Below are 17,150 nucleotides of genomic sequence, written 5' to 3' on the forward strand. Positions count from 1 at the left end.
ATGGCCACGCTATTGGCGACAAGATAATGAGTAAGAAACAACATTCGAGCGCGCTGCGAGCTAACAGGCTGGCTGCAGCAAATAAGCGTCGAGCATATCTGACAGAAACAGATTGGCCAGTATTCGAACGCTACAACAAACCTCATCAAGTGATTATCCATGCAACAGTGAATTGAAACATCCCTAGAGAGGTCACACTGATCATAGCAACTTGACAGGTACACACCACATGGACTTACTTTTCGGACCTCATTGGCAGGGCTGGCGGCCGACATCCGGCTACTGTTTACCAGAGCCGCTTTTCTCTCTCCTCTTTTCCTCTCTCACTGACACCACCGGAGCCAAAGAAGCTTGTTTTTCTAGCTCCGCGGCTCCAGCAGGCACCTATCGGCCCGTGGGCGGCCGACACCCTGCAACAGTGCAAGAGCCCTGCCAAAGAGGTCCGAATCTGCAGTCACGCTGCAAAATAATTACTGAACTAAGCTGGAAACTTGCACAAATACTGGCTAGTGGTGAGCTACCGGGTACGGATCATTCCGCAGTGCAGTACCCTCCCGTGACAAAAGGGCTGCCAAGTGACTAGAGCAGCCCAGCAACTAGTTCTAGATAGATAATGCAACCAGCTACCTTAGCTTCTCCTATATTTACATGGAGTACAACTAAAGCTTAAATTAACAACCCAAAAACTGCTTCCAGCTCTACACGCTAAACTTTACAGGCCTCCTGCGGTCAAGGCAAAATATTCGGCTGATCAGTGCCCAGCAGCGCTGACCACTGTCCTCCAACAATCTCCGGAGCTCCATGCTGCAAGCATCACAAGAATTAGATACAACTCCGGCTGAGAATGTTTACATGTTCAGTTTGCCAGTAAGATCAGCATGTTTTCTTTTTCAGAAAGTATAAGCGGACGAGTACCTTTTGCTGGCTCCTCAATCCATGGGCCGTTCATAATGTTGAGAATGTTGCAGGCATCGCTGTACTCCAAATCAGGTAGAAGCTTGGGCGTCAGAAGGAAGCATCTGCAGGCAAAAGAAAGGGGAGGTTATTAGATGTCGGGAGGTCTGCGGATCTGCATGCTGTACAAAGTGTTGACAGCACTGTCACTCACTGTGGCGTGTTAATTTGGCTGGCAGCTCTGACAAGCTGCTGAAACATTTTCCTCTCGTTTATGGGGTCCATTCCTGCATATTCGGATGAATGCATTAGACCACCTCAATGCCACAAGTTAACGCCCATACAGTTGAGGGAGAAACGAAGCAATCCAGTTGTGTTACCTTGATTTATCTCATCAACAACCCGAAAGGGGCAATTGGTAAGATCTTGAAGTGACACAAGATACAAGATGGTCGATACTGATCGCTCCTATGAACAGGAAGGAAATAATAATGACCATAAGTAGGTGAAGAGAAAAGGTTTCACATTTGACTTGACACTTGTTGATCCTTCATACCCCTCCTGATTGGTGATGAGAGCTTAGCACCTGCAGCTGACTAGTTTGCCTGACAACCAAGAGAGAATATATCAAAACCCTTGCTAGAAGCACAGCATAGGAAAAAAAACAATATCAGCAACAAATATGCAATCAAAAGAATAGATACTGGCCACAACAACAAGTCAACAACAAAGCCTTTAAGTCCCAAACAAGTTGGGGTAGGCTACTAGAGTTGAAACCCAGCAGAAGCAATCAAGGTTCAGGCACGTGAATAGTTATTTTTCAAGCACTCCTATCTAAGGCTAAGTTTTTGGGTATATTCCATCCTTTCAAGTTTCCTTTTATTACCTCTACCTAAGTCAACTTCGGTCTTCCTCTGCCTCTCTTCACGTTACTATCCTGGCTTAGGATTCCACTACGCACTGGTGCCTCTGGAGGTCTCCGTTGGACATGTCCAAACCATCTCAACAGGTGTTGGACAAGCTTTTCTTCAATTGGTGCTACCCCTAATTTATCACGTATATCATCGTTCCGAACTCGATCCCTTCTTGTATGACCGCAAATCCAACGCAACATACGCATTTCCGCGACACTTATCTGTTGAACATGTCATCTTTTCGTAGGCCAACATTCTGCATCATACAACATAGCAGGTCTAATCGCCGTCCTATAAAACTTGTCTTTTAGCTTCTGTGGTACCCTTTTGTCACATAGGACACCAGATGCTTGCCGCCACTTCTTCCACCCTGCTTTGATTCTATGGCTAACATCTTCATTAATATCCCCGTCTCTCTGTAGCATTGATTCTAAATATCGAAAGGTATCCTTCCTAGGCACTACTTGATCTTCCAAACTAATATCTTCCTCCTCCCTAGTAGTGCCGAAGTCACATCTCATATACTCAGTTTTAGTTCTACTGGGTCTAAAACCTTTGGACTCCAAAGTCTCCCGCCATAACTCCAGTTTCTGATTCACTCATGTTCGGCTTTCATCAACTAGCACTACATCGTCCGCGAAAAGCATACACCAAGAGATGTCCCCTTGTATGTCCCTTGTGACCTCATCCAGCACTAAGGCAAACAAATAAGGGCTCAAAGCTGACCCTTGATGTAGGATTCCACTACGCACTGGTGCCTCTGGAGGTCTCCGTTGGACATGTTCAAACCATCTCAACCGGTGTTGGACAAGCTTTTCTTCAATTGGTGCTACCCCTAATCTATCACGTATATCATTGTTCCGAACTCGATCCCTTCTTGTATGACCGCAAATCCAACGCAACATACGCATTTCCGCGACACTTATCTGTTGAACATGTCGTCTTTTCGTAGGCCAACATTCAACATAGCAGGTCTAATCACCGTCCTATAAAACTTGCCTTTTAGCTTCTGTTGTACCCTTTTGTCACATAGGACACCAGATACTTGGCGCCACTTCATCCACCCTGCTTTGATTCTATGGCTAACATCTTCATCAATATCCCCGTCTCTCTGTAGCATTGATCCTAAATATCGAAAGGTATCCTTCCTAGGCACTGAATAGATGTTGGCCACACAAATAAAAAAAATATTTCTTCCATGAGAATTAGAAATATTTACATATACAAAAATCTCCTGATAGACTAGGAAATAGGAAGCATGCAGGTCACAAAAGAGGGAGAGATAGAATTGAGAAAGGATAAACCATCTTCATCTATGAACTGTGCTTCACAGAAATAGTGTTGAATCAGTCATGTTAGGAGATTACATTTTAATTCAGTTGGACGCTGGTTGCACAAATCTTCAGCGAATTAGAGTGGAACCTACTTCATATGATGGCAAGACCACTATTCACTTTTAGATGATAAGGACAAGAATACTGGAACTGCACAAAGCGTGTGCAAGTGCTTCAAGGAAGCGAAGTCCACTACAAATATAGCACACGACAAAACAAGGCAAGCCCACTTCACAACATGCACTGAGGAGCTCTGGAAGGCTGGATAAGAGAATATAATGCTAGCGTGCTATTTCATTTCCATTACATCCAATTCTGATAAAATAAAAAAAATAAAAAATACTTAGTTTCCCTTTAGTCAACTTGGAAGGGCTGAGTCTGGTACTCCAGGCTAATGTAATTAGTAGACAATACCAAGCTAGCTTACCATTACAAAACAGTACATTGATTAATATGGTGCAGAGTATGTTTTCAAAAAAAATTAATATGGTGCAGAGTGATGGTTATTTATTCATCAAGTTTCAGAAATATCAAAATTGCTCTCATTTGGTGAAAGCTCACCTAAATTTCACCTTTATAAGAATGCCATAGTGATCAAAATCAAGACCGTGCTCATCTGCACGGGAAGTTTTGACACGACAATTAGTCTATTATCAAAGAAAACAAACAATGGTGAAGAAACAGAACCATACATACCCAGTGAAACTTCTCCAGCAACTGCCATTTCTTGAAAGTTACGACTGAATGTGTCATCTATTTTTGAAACAAGAGTCCGCAGAGTTGGAAGCCATTTACCCTACAAAACGACTTAAGTCAAGTCACAGGAGATGGATCCAAAAAAGAAGTAAAAAAAAATCATTTCAATTCAGGTGACAAGATGAAGTATTCAAACCTTTACTGTTTCGATTTCAGAACAGCATATCTCATGTTCACCCTTATCATCCTTAAGTTTATTTGAGATTGATTCTATCTGTAAAATCAAAATTGTATCAACGAAATTCTAGGCAGAGGAGATTGATTTAGTAGCTCAAAACAGATTATGATTCAGTAGATGAACTGTTGAACTGTCCAAGGCTCAAATCAAATTTGACTTCTTTTGGATCGTTCAACTGTCCAAGGCTTCATCCACTATCCTAATTTATTTACAAATGACAAGACTATAGCATGATTACACCCAAACAACAGCTTATTATTCATACATTGTTAGGGCAAGTGGGGCCGGCTGTGGCTCTGGACAAGGTGCAGCAACAGCAGCTTAGGGATTAATTTGTAGCAGATAGGGTTGATTAGTTACATGGATAAGATTTGTTAGCAGGTTTTTTACAAGGAGATTTGTTAGTAGGTTGTTAGGCACCTGGTCTATAAAGGCATCCTTGAGAAATAGGTTAGGAAAGCAGAAAATAGATCAAAGAAAGCAGCTCAGAGTCTCTATAGAGGGCAAGTTAGCCGATCTATCCTGCAGTTCTTGTATCAGTTCCCGTCTTCCCGATCAACAGACCATATCATACATAGCCAAGCATTTTACGCAAGGGTGGTAATCTGAAGGGAGAGCATGCTGGCATGCAACCTCCACAATTTTAATGCACTTCAGGAAATAGACATTTCATAACACGCCTTCCTGGATTCCCTCACTATGTTATCATCTCAAAAGGATTTTAAAAATGCATATCAGTAATCCCATAAAATGACATTTGTTAAGTTCTCAATAGATAATTCTGCCAGTGATAATACCAAGACAGTCAAACATAATCACTGCAAACTGGCCAGCACATATGAACAACAGAACAAGACATATTTTGATACCTCATGTTGCCGGTTTTGATACTCCTGCAAAACATTTTGGTTAAGAAATAGCATAGAATTTGCCTCCGATTCAGTATCTTGTATTGCAGCTTCCAGTTCTTCAACGGTAGTGGGCATCTACAATTAGAAAGCAGTCAAGAATCAATAAACGGATTATTAGTGCTAATGATGCCACTAAGAGCAGTGCTAGAAGATTCTATTGGTGTATATAATCACTTAGACTAGACGTGTGTCGTGTCCAACCTCGCATGGTTAGTATACGATATGACAAGGCTATCGAAGTCTCAATTTTCAGCGCGAGCACTTTAGAGCAGGAAATCATTTTTCTCGTATTTGACTGAAAGGTAGTTTGTGGTGGATTGAGCATGCAGGTGTTGTATGGCTTAAACTATTATTGCAGATTCAAGTAAGGTGCAGGAAAACAGGATTTGATGATAAAATGGCATAACCACGTAAAAATCCCATTGTTATTACTAATACAACAGACATTATTAATGGCCATGATCAATCTAAGTGAAATGCTTAGTGTGATGAATTAATGATTGTCATTTCAGATAATTCAAAAAAGGAATCAATACTACATGCATTTAATTGAAATATAAGAAACAATCAGTACATTCAGATAACACAAAACCCATTGTCATGAATTGGTACTCTACCATAAGTTCAGAATGAAGTTTGCACAAACTAAACTTTAACTATACCGCAAGAAACTCTTTTTCAAGGTCTTTAGTAATCATGGCTATCGACTCTGCTTTCTGTTTCGCAATAGACAGCCTCCGCCTATGCTCCTGAGTGATTCTTTTACCTGAAGAAAATAAAAAATGTGACAGTTGAAATCAGTTTATGCATATTCAACTGCAGATAATAATTTGTAGAACAAGGAAAAGGAAATTACTCTTCCAACCATATTTCAAGATAACTTGCTTCTACTTCTCATTTCAATTAAAAAATAAGTTACATGCAGTCACGGATTGAACAGTAAACTGAAATTTGTGGTATTTGCAAGTTGAAAACAACAAATAGATCAACCAAAGGGCTATTCCACTCAATTTATAAGTTCACTTCCCACTTAGTTGTTTGTTCACATTGTCACCTTTGATTAACTCTTCATTTATGTTGCCCATAATTGGTAAAGCACGCCCAAAAAGTGTGCATTTTACATTTAAAAAGATGCACAAATATATTGTGCCACCGCTTACAAAATAATTGACCATGAAGCAATGATGTGAGTTGTCCCTGATAATTGTGGGCTCAACCAAAAGATCATCCTTAGCAAATTATTGATGTTAAATGGGGAGAGGGGAGGTCGCCCTGGCCACATTTCACCATTTATAACTTCCCTGACTTCACAAATATCACAAGAAAACAGCAAGAGAATTTATTTTAAAACAAACTTACAATCTTCATAGTTTCTAGCCTTCTGATTAGCCTCCTTTTCAAGTTTTTTCACATCCTTTTCCATCTCCCATATCTATGACATGATCAATTATGGTTAAACAGAAAGAGAAAAAAATCAGTAATACCAGCCAGATAATTCCATGAAGCGTAGACATTATGGACAACATAAGAAAAATTGCTACAGTTATGCAAGCTCACAAACTATATAACTAGGAAAAAAAACAAGAAAACAACCATTCCATTCAACTGAGTTCACTTCCCACTTAATTGTATGTTCATTTGTTAATTTTGCACATCATTGCTAAACAAGTACACCAAATTATCTACATATATTAGTGCCCTTCCATACAAACACCCACATATTTCTACATATATTAATGTCCCTCCATCCAACACCCGCCCATTTCTTTCATACGATGTGCATGCATTTCAAGATTTAAAGCTCATTATTTTTACCAACAACTAACCTAACGATTTGTAGATTTTGTGAGATGGAATTAGTATGACCAGACCCATATTTACACATATTATGATTTTAGTGTCATTAGCATTGTAATATAAGATAAATTAAAGCAAACCTTATTTGTGAGACCAGACAACAGCAACAAGCCAAACGATGTCTTACATTTCAAAATGTACTATGTAATCCGATTGGAAATGATAGTACAGGCAATCCCTTCTAAGAAATGGTAGTACAGACAACCTACTTTTGTAAATATAGTTAGAGGGGTATACCTTTGTATCGAGCTCAACTGAAGCCATATTCTTTTCTGTGTGACTCCATTTGAGAGCAACAGCTTCAGTAAGCAAATCCTATGACAGTTGAAATAAAACTGAAATAAGTACAAAGTAATTTGATGCTTCTCAGAACAAACAACTAAAAACGTTTGTTAGCATAAAGGCCCTGCTAACCTTAAGTTTCATCATTGCATGAAATCTCTCATCATTTAACTTAGCCACCTGATCAAGAAGCTTTCTTGTGCTAGATTCTACATCCTCTTCTCTGGATATGTCCTTCAGCGTTCTCCTTTTGAAATCTGGAAGGACGACCAATTATTATATGATTCACATGAAAGGAACAAAAGAACAGGAGAAAGTATCATACCAACACGCCTTTGTATCTCTTCTCGTCGCTTCTTGTGGTACCTCATCGCATTAATAATTTCTTCCTACAAAATTTAATTAGCAAATATAAGAGTGACAAGGAATAATTAAAATCAATGGAAAATTTTTATTAAAAAAATAAGAATAGTTCCGGCCACGGCAATCGCACACAGCCAATTTCTTACAAGTTTTAAGCTCATCAGCTGATTACATTCGAAGGGATAAGAAAACACCAAATTGTAGGGAAAAAACAAAAATCAATGGAACTGAATAGATCAAACCTTCTGCTTGTGTATATTTGCCTCTTCGTCTTCTAACTGCCTCTGTTTTCTATGAAGCGTCTTTATAGCTTCATGCATTCCTTCAATATTCGTTACATGGTTTTCTTTCTGAAGTCGAAGATCTTCAATGCCACTTACATCCAGATCTGCGGGGAAAGGCTGACAAGAATAAGACACAATAGGTGAATTATGTATATGAATTTTATCAAGGTTGAGATGACATACTGCTCTTGAAGAGACGAGAAGGACGGACTGCATCTACATTTGCTGACATATAACTGCTATATCTTGATTTGGACCATCGATAATGGTTATCCGGAGTCCAAAAGTCACCAATGCCTAACTCTGATACCTCATCTGCTCTGCGATGAGTTTCATCTGTACCTATGTACTAAATACACATAAAAAGAAGAAAAGTGAGACAAAAAGCAACTTTGAGTGGAGGGTTTCAGGTACTCCCTTCAATTTGAGGTCACTTGGTGGAGGACGTGTCTTTTTTATCTGGCGTGTTGTTTGTGTTTGTGGGTGGGCTGTACTCTTCACGTGCCAGGTTCGCGCGGGGGGGTTCTTTGGTGTTCTTGTTTTGTTTCTTGTTCTCCATGCAATGTTAAGTGGCTCTCATGCATATTTGAGAAGGAAAAAAATGTGACTTGAAACTGAACACCTGATGATGGTATGGGGAGATTTTATAATAGTTATAGGAAATTAGTCAAAGGTATGTTTCAGGGACCATGCCAATATACAAATTGTCTATCTTTTGTAACTGCAGGGGTAATAACCAATGCAACTTGGTAAAGGCTTATGAACAGAACATAAGTAGTAAAGTAGTTATACCGAATTATCCAAACCCGCCTGACTAATCAAAACATCTTTTACAATGTCAGGGGCTTGAAATACTTGATCAAGTCGGGAGTAGATCCCAAGTTGCTTCATCTGCCAAAGGAAGAAAAGTAGAATATTCCATATTACTATCACAAAGTTCTCAGGTCATGTTTTAAGTGTGAACAGAGGTCAAGAAAGCACTAAGATCAGTCACGTCACCAAAAGGAATAACCGTGGTGCCCATTCATTCAAAATGCTCAGAAACAAGGATGATGGTTAGTGTGAATGCTCATGCATAATAAAAGTTGTGAGGGTGCAACAAATAAGGGCAAATGCTTGGCCCGTATCTGCTTTACCTCCGGAGTGATGTTTAATGGTTGTCTCCTTGTGCCTTCGTGCGCCAAGTAGTTCAGAACAGGGATGCCATACTGCTTCGTTTCTCTAACAATGTAGTCACGGTCGGAAGCATCCAGAGTGATGAATGACTGGTACATACAATTGTTTACAGCAATTACAATGGTTTTCCACAATAAAAGAAAGAAGATGATGGGATGTAACTGTTCGCAAGTCAGCAATGACAATAAACTACGGCTGTATATACAGAATGGCATATGATTGGATGGTGGTCATCCTCAGTAATGGGAGGATAAATCTGCTTCTGCACATGGACTATGCATACAACATGGGAATGTGCAATGGCAGTATAGCACAAGAAGATCCAGCAGCCACTCGTAAAATTTTCTCCTAGCTGTTTTCTCTAGTTCCACATGAATGCTAAATATTCCATGTTTCAAATTATAGTTCACTTTGGCTTTGTCCTGAATCAAACCTTTGACTAAGTTTATAAAAAAATTGGAGCAACATTTAGAACATAAAATTCGTTTCATTAAAATTCTCATGACACATGTTTTGATTGCGCATTTGTTTGAACCTATAGATGTTAATATATTTTTTCCTGAAAACTTGGTTAAAATAAGAGTAGTTTTGACTTATAGGACAAAACCTTGTGAACTATAATGTAGAACGGAGGGAGTATAAACTAATACAACATGCAATGCATGCAACATTATTTAGCAACAATCAAGAAATGAAGCATTAGCACTGAATTTGTACCTTCCATATATAGTTTGGAACATGGTTTTCCAAGTAAGTGGCGTGAAGCTTATCCTGAACATTTACCTGGGGACAGTTGAAACAAGGTATAGTATCATGGCCTCAAAGAAAAGGACTGTAGACAGGAATACTACACGAACCTCAAGGAGAACAGGCCCGTAAACTTCTTCCCTGAAATTCTTTTTGTTAGCTTGCACCCAGTGGTATGCTTCAACGATTTTATCAGCACCAGCACTTCGCAATGCTTGGAGTAGCTTACTATTCTTGCTTTCCATTTCCTTCAGCCTGGAACAACTTATTGTTAGGTAACCTACTAGTCTTTTGTGGAGAGGACAGCAGTTCGCAAGCAGGTTACCTATCACAACATCTCCTCATGCTTTCTTCCTCTCGGGCTAACTGAGACTCCACGGCATTCCTTTCTGCTTTTAGATTTTTTATCTCAACATTTATTCGTGCAATTTGGTCTGTTAGCTGTGCCTATTGCAAAAACAAAAAATAGAGCTACTAGTGTAAATACAACCATCATGAAAAAATGTGTTATTATGAGCACATAAACTGGAGAGGATACCAGTCAATCACAGAGAGTAAGAAAAAATATGCAAACAAAGCAGGGTGTAATGGAGTAAGGCTGATCAACTGACATTTTCAGCTTTAGGAAGTTCATACGGCTGTAGATCTTCAAGTTCCTTTTCAGCAGCAGCAAGATCTTCCTTAGTTTTCAGGATCCTTTGCTGGCGAGATTTTTCTTGCTTTTTCAGGTCTTCAATATCATCAAATGTAGCTTTCAGTTCTGCATTCTGATACCAAGGAATGTCAAAGAAGGAAAGCAGCAAAACAGTAATGCATGCCTGATTACAGTAAAGAATGGTTCATACCAGCTTTAAATCTTGGTCCATAACTCTCTGACGGTTGTTCATGTTTTCATTTACTTGGCTGTTTATCTTCTTTATATTTGAAGTATGAGTTGCCTTGTGTTTCTTGAGTTTGCTACAAAAAATGGCAAAAAGAAGTCTCCCTTTAGACCTTAAAATCCAAACATTGCTTATTCAGAAAGCACACGATAAGCTAATTGGATTTCCTCAATGTAGCACAATCATAAAGATAAGTTGTTTCATATACCAATAGCATATTCCTAACCTCTCAATGCCCATTTTTCTTTGTGTTTTTTTGTTTGTTTTGAACAAGTAAAGAACATTTTTTATACTATGTTTTAATTGTCATTTTATTCTCCCCTATGTATTTGAAGCCAGAAATGGAAATCGTACAAGCAACTTCAAAGTAATATCTTGTAGAGGGAATTCAGCTGAGCCTGAGATGTGCCCAAAAGGGTTTAATTGAATGAAATGAAATAGTCCACCATAAAATCTTAGCTGGAAATAGGACTGTAAATGATGCTTAAGCTGTCTTGAGGCTAGGACCATGACCACATAAACTCAGAAGAATTATTTATGAAACTAATAAGGAACAGTGTGGATGGGAACTTGGGTGCATCACACTTTGGAGATGCTTGACGGCAAAGGAGTTGTTGTGCAACTAATGTTCTGAGTTAATCCCCTCCCGTCTCCACCTTGGGTGGGTGACGCAAATACGCAATCATTGAACTTAGTATCTCACAAAAATTTGACCACATAGGGATGGAAAGTTTCATTTTTTCAATTTTTTTGTAAAGTGACTGAATTCATATATTGCTATGTTGTCAACAAACTATGGCAATCAGGAACTTTGCTTCAATCTCATCAAGCAAGAAAGAAACAAGAATGAAAAAGTAGTGTACCGATCCCAATTGAAATTGGACGTGAAGCTGACCCAATTTCCAATTATTGGAGTACTCGCTAAAAGAAACAGAACTATAATGTAGGTGCATTTCTGTCATCCATGCAAAGGAAACCTTTTTGCCTAGGACGAAAAGAAAACCATGTAGTATGAAATAATTCGAAAACATCTAGAAGGAATGTCTATTCCCAAAATGAACAATTGACGCTTTCTGGAACCATGGAACATACTCAATAGGGCCTTTTGAATCTTCCCAGACTCTGGCTCCTTCTTCCATTTCTTGCTTTGCACTTTTCTCCTTCTCTTGTATGACTTCTATGAATTCCTTCTGCATCATGTCGAATTTCAGCCATGGCAGCTTCTTCTTCATTAATTCAGCCTATGGTACATTAAACAATGCATTATAATAGCATCAGCGAAACTTATGATTAGAATCATACACATGGACAAAAAGGTACATACCTTTCTAAGGAGATTATCTCTTAGTCGAACACGTTCAACATCTTTTTCTTGTTCAGCATTGAGGGCCTTTAGATTATTCAAAGTCTTTTCCTTTTGCGTTATAGCCTAAAATTGACCAGAAGATAAACAGTAAATCGATAGCATAGATTTGACGCCTAACAAACTGTTTCTCAAAAAGTCAGGTGAGCTTAAAACTCTCAAGCGAACAAAAAATTATAGGAGCAAGATTCGGCATTACCACTTCAAGTGCTTTCAGTTCCTTACTTCTATCTACAAGTTCACGATGCTGAACAGGTAAATCAGGATCACCAACGGCCTTTTCAGTCTCTTCTAGAAGTTGAATCGGACTTAGCTTTGCAAATTCAGATACCCGATCTTGTGGCAAGAACTAGAGAAGGTTTTGCACAGAACAGCAAAATAAGTTAAAGCTCCGCAGTTGCTTTTGTTAAGGACAGACAGCTCATTAATCTATCATGAACATGCAGAGCAAATATAGATGTGTGACATAACAAACTAGAATCTACAAGAACTGAAGCCGCATGTAAAGGCCAACCTGAGTTAAGTTGTTAACTTGAATATCGAATTTCTTAATCACATCAATAACGTCCTTTTTAGGGACAGTTGCACCTGCAGGAAACAAATTTCAGTTACACAGAGGAAGAACTACTTCTCCAAACGAGAGGAACACATTCCAAAAAATAATAAAAGAAACAGAAACAATAAAGCTACTCATGCATACACTCAGAGAAATGGCTTTGCTGAAATTGCATGATAAGGCCCAACATGGCAACATTAATTAACATCCTTAAGAATATTATGTTGAGCCAACTGAAGTAGAGGAAGTTGATATGAAATTTATACCAGCAGAGATTACGACAGAATCATGTGTATGCTTGTAACTTGTTTTAGAAAAAGGAGTTTCTTCCAGCTTATGTGTTGTATGCTTGTAACCAGTACTCAAAAATATGTAAAATATAAGCATTTCTATTTACTGGATGAATACAACATTCCTTTCGGTAATTTCCTCTAGGACAACAAAGAGCAGCATCAATCACAATATCAGCTTGTCTAAGGTGTACAAGATAGAATGGAAAAAAGGGAAATATCCCAGCCATAAAACCAAGAAGGTAATACAGCAAGCCAAGATTTTGACAAGTGACTCAATACACCAACCATAAAGGGGAAAAAACAATCGGTGGCACATGTCAGGAGCATGCATCCGCTGAGAAAATGTAAATCCCTTTCATGGGTAACTCACTGTACGTAATTGACCTTATGTTTGTAACAAAAAAAGGTGCGCGTCCTCTGTTGTACTTGCCGTTACTTCACAGAAAATGCAGGTGCTTTAGATGTGAGGCACTAGTACCATTGAGGAGCCACTCGGACTTGTTCTTCGTATCAATCTTCCTAGTAATGCAGATCTTGTCGTCAGGTGTATCCCCGCGGAGGGATATCTTGACGTGCCCGGCAACCTCCCCTCTCTTGACGAATGCACCGACGCTGGACGCCCTCCCGAGAATCTGCAACGAATATCACAACCGCGGTGACAACTGAACCGTACAATACAACAGTACAGTGAAACCGCTGAGGAAACATAGCAGATTGGTGGCGATTAGGGTATCGAGCACGTACGTTGGGGTCTCCGGCGAGGCCGAGGGCGATGGCGCAGACGAGCGAGCTCTTGCCAGACCCGTTGGGCCCGACGACGAAGTTGAGGCGCGGGCCGGGGCAGCAGACGAGGCGGTCGTAGGTCATGAAGTTGAAGAGCTCGATCTCCACGATGTTCCCCGGCACGTAGTCGTCTTCCCCTCGCTGGGGCGGCGCCGCGCCGGAGGCGAACTTGGGGCGCTTGGCGGCGCGCGGGGCCGCCATCGCCGGCGCGAGGCAGCTCCGCCGTGTGCAAAGGGCCGAGGCCGAAGGCGAAGAAGACCCACACAAGTCTACAGCATCCGTGCGGAGGAACCAAAAAAATTTGGATTTGGATTTGACTAAATACACAATAAAAAAACACTTAGTATTTATGGCAGATAATCAATATCGGTAGATTAGCTGTTTGGTGTATGTTTTCTATTGAATTTATTTTACTACTACACAAATATTGATACTCGCCGCGTTGTTTGGTGTATGTTTAAAAAACACTTGTTCATAATTTAGAAACCTTATTTACTTTTATGAACATATTTTTCATAATTTAAAAACCTTATTTACTTTTATCATATTGTTTTTTTAATAGAAAATGGTGACGTCGCTATGTGATGGATACGCGTAACACTCCGGATTTATGTAATCATTTCCAGATCATAGGAAAAGCGAGAACGAGGAAATCTAAGATGAAAATCGTTTTAAAATCGTATGGAATCACTCATGTTTTGGTTTCATAGGAAATTGAGTTTAACATGAAAATCACCAAATCTATCATAAGACAGTGTAGTAGACTTGGTCGTTGTTGAGAGTGTAAGAAAAATCGAGTTTGGGAGAGGCACAAGCCAAAAGAGTCCCAAATAAGATGGACATATCGTGCAAAACTCACAATAGTCCAAGCCCAAAAGGATCTTGGACGACGACTATCGCTATAGTTTAGGGTTGACCATCGGACTCTAAACTTATCCCCTAACTCTCAAATGGTTTAAATTTGCCAGAAGTGATTTTCAAGAGAGTCAAGAAAGACATTTTTTCAGAAAAAAGGAATAGTTGAGAGATGCAAGGACTTTTACGTAACGAAACGATACAGAGTATAGTGCAGGGAGGAAGAAAAGGGCCTTTTTTCCACCAAAACGATTCGGCCCACGTAGCACGCATCCCATCCTAACCGCGCGCTTATTGCGGCCCACTGAAAAAAGACACACCGAACCCGCCGGCAGGCCTGGCCGCGCCGGAACGGACCCAGTGGTCTCCGGAGCTCGGCGTGATGGACGACGCAATTTGAGATTTTGAGTGCCTGTCGTCGCCTCGTCGGGGCACCACATGGCCTGACCGATGAGCGTCGTCACAGCCGGTCGATCGAGCAGGCGTCGCTCGCGTTTCGCTTCGCTCCAACGTAACTCCAAGCTGTATCGAACGAGTGTGTGTGAGTCAGAGAGCGACCCAGCAACAGCGGTCGCAGTCTCCTACGTTTCTGCCGTCTGGGCTCGCGCGCTGCAGGTTCTCCGTTTCTAGTCAAAAGCCCACTCGAGACGGACGAGACGAGAGGCCGGCCTTGATTCACGTCCACGCACTGATGCTGATGGCCTGCTGATGCGCCGATCCCCAGACACGATTATATACAAATACAAACAGAAAATAATGTAGCAGGCATGGATCGGAGACATGGTGTTAACGACGACATAAAAGAGTGATCGGATCCCGATGGTGCGTCGTCCATCTTCGCTTGGCTGATAAGCCATGACTGACAGTATTGTTAATTATTTTGTTGTGAGAGAAAAATACTATTAGTTGGCTGAAAAAGTACGCCTTACACGTGTCTGCTGCTACATCATATTAGTAAGAGTAGTAGTCGAGTAAACAAGCACACGTGCAATGCAAACCAAGCAGCCAAGCAAGCAGGCATTGGATCACCAAACGGGTGTCTAGCACTAGTACTGTATTTCAAAAGCTGTTCAAATTAATCTTGACCTCCAGTCCTCCACGGGTAGATTTTGATTGTACTACGGTCTACAGACCTGGATTATTAGGTAGGGCCCGAGAGAATTAAGCACGCTGTGAAAATACGTTTTATGGTGCATACATGTTATGATACTAATTTGATGTCATAGATATTAATACTCTTTTTTATAAACTTAATTGGATTTGAAAACAAAAATAACTCAAGACAACTCTAAAAAGTTGATTTATTTAGGGATGAACTGCGATATTGCGGTAGCACAGCCTTCCCCCTCTTCGATCCAAAAGGGAAATCCTAAGGTTGACTCTCACTGACGACGGCTGCATACTTCCCAGCGATTCGTTAGTCTTTGGTTTAATTTACAGCAAACAAAGACTTGGTTAATTTCACCTGCCAGTCAAGTTGCTGTTGTTTTCAGCTTGGTCAAACCCAGCCAGAGAACTTCAATCAGACTCTCAGTCCAAAGGCATAGTAGTCACATGCTTCGTTTGGATTGGGATTATCTTCTTGCTGCTACACTGTAAATGAGTATGGCAATTGACCAATGGTGCATCTAGTTTGGCGCCACGAATGCACGCAGGCGAGGCTACACCCGGGGAGGGCCTCTTCACCGTTTCTGGAGTCCGGACAGATGAGATGGGCCGGTGATCAACACAACGATCCTAGTAGTAGTACAGTGTACAAGTAGTACAGTGTATGCATGCATGCTGTGAAGAACGCTGCAACAAGCTGCAGCAGACAGGAAAATGTCGGTGTATGATTAGCATGACAAACAGAAAGAAACAAGGAGACTTTATATGTGTCATGTGGTCCTGCCTGCCCGTAATCAAATGCTATTTTCAAATATGCCTTGGACCTAGGGATAAAAACGGTACGGATATTTTCCGACCGTATTCGAAACCGAATCCGTTTAGAGGGGTTGAGATCTGTCCATATCCGAGTCCGGATATCCAACATCCGATACCGTATCCGAATACTCAAATCGCATATTTATGATGTCGATATCCAATCGTATCCTATCCGACATAGTTGACACTATCCATATTCGAATCCGAATCCGGACAAAAATATGAAAACAAATATAATATCGGTGATATCCGTCCGTATCCGGTTGTTGGCTTGCAGCCATTGTTAAAAATATAGGACCATTAGGAGCAGATCTAGCGGGTGGAAACTTCACTAATCATGGCATAAACAAGTAGATTATCCTAGTACATGAACTAGAGAGAAAGAAGAGATAGGAAGAGGGGTAGAAGGGGCTGACCGTCCTGCTTGGAGGCGGATGAAGCCATGGAGTCGGTGGTGAGGTCGACCCCGGGGTGAGTGGCTCCGGTGAAGGTGCTAAGGTGCTCGTCTCGGCGGCGTAGATCCAGTGATGAGGGCAGTGGCGCTGGCAATGGCGCTTTCCGTCGCTGCCAGCGCTGCCCTCTCGATCGGACTAAGGTTAGGATGTCGGTGGGGAGTTGGCGGCTGTGGTGAACCTCGTACTCAGCGCCCCAGCCCCCGCGTTCCTCTTTATAGCGTTGCAAGATGGGGGCCACCAACCATAATTGGGTTGGACGCCCCCAATCAGGGCGCGGATCAAATGTCCAAATTGGCTGTTAGGCCAACTTGGTGGAGATCAACCTAACAACCAGATCTCTCTCCC

The 17,150-nt window shown here is 40.9% G+C and overlaps 1 protein-coding gene across 1 annotated transcript; it reads right to left on the reverse strand.

Moving 5' to 3' along the window:
* Nucleotides 1-120: 120 nt before the first annotated feature.
* LOC136528935 (structural maintenance of chromosomes protein 5-like) lies at nt 121-13,858 on the reverse strand. The gene is made up of 29 exons (XM_066521943.1): nt 13,534-13,858; nt 13,268-13,421; nt 12,455-12,528; nt 12,140-12,289; nt 11,902-12,006; nt 11,670-11,818; nt 10,542-10,653; nt 10,308-10,463; nt 10,022-10,143; nt 9,807-9,951; nt 9,667-9,732; nt 8,910-9,038; nt 8,566-8,664; nt 7,957-8,122; nt 7,732-7,877; nt 7,452-7,515; nt 7,259-7,383; nt 7,082-7,159; nt 6,347-6,419; nt 5,650-5,753; nt 4,946-5,062; nt 4,035-4,112; nt 3,839-3,938; nt 3,704-3,758; nt 1,451-1,499; nt 1,275-1,362; nt 1,109-1,181; nt 916-1,019; nt 121-804 (listed from the first exon to the last, which is right to left on the reverse strand). Exons 1-29 carry the CDS (start codon nt 13,771-13,773, stop codon nt 752-754), a joined length of 3,174 nt encoding a protein of 1,057 aa, XP_066378040.1. The 5' UTR covers nt 13,774-13,858; the 3' UTR covers nt 121-751.
* Between the last annotated feature and the right edge of the window lie 3,292 nt (nt 13,859-17,150).

Source organism: Miscanthus floridulus, chromosome 19, assembly GCF_019320115.1.
Source record: "Miscanthus floridulus cultivar M001 chromosome 19, ASM1932011v1, whole genome shotgun sequence".
Lineage (NCBI taxonomy): Eukaryota > Viridiplantae > Streptophyta > Magnoliopsida > Poales > Poaceae > Miscanthus > Miscanthus floridulus.

Coding starts and splice junctions, on each gene's coding strand:
- LOC136528935 (XM_066521943.1), bottom strand. CDS start 13,773: ATGGCGGCCCCGCGCGCCGCCAAGCGCCCCAAGTTCGCCTCCGGCGCG. Junction 9,952..10,021: donor ATGAGGAGATGTTGTGATAG/GTAACCTGCTTG, acceptor AAGTTGTTCCAG/GCTGAAGGAAATGGAAAGCA. Junction 1,500..3,703: donor CTTATAAAGGTGAAATTTAG/GTGAGCTTTCAC, acceptor CTTGGTTGTCAG/GCAAACTAGTCAGCTGCAGG.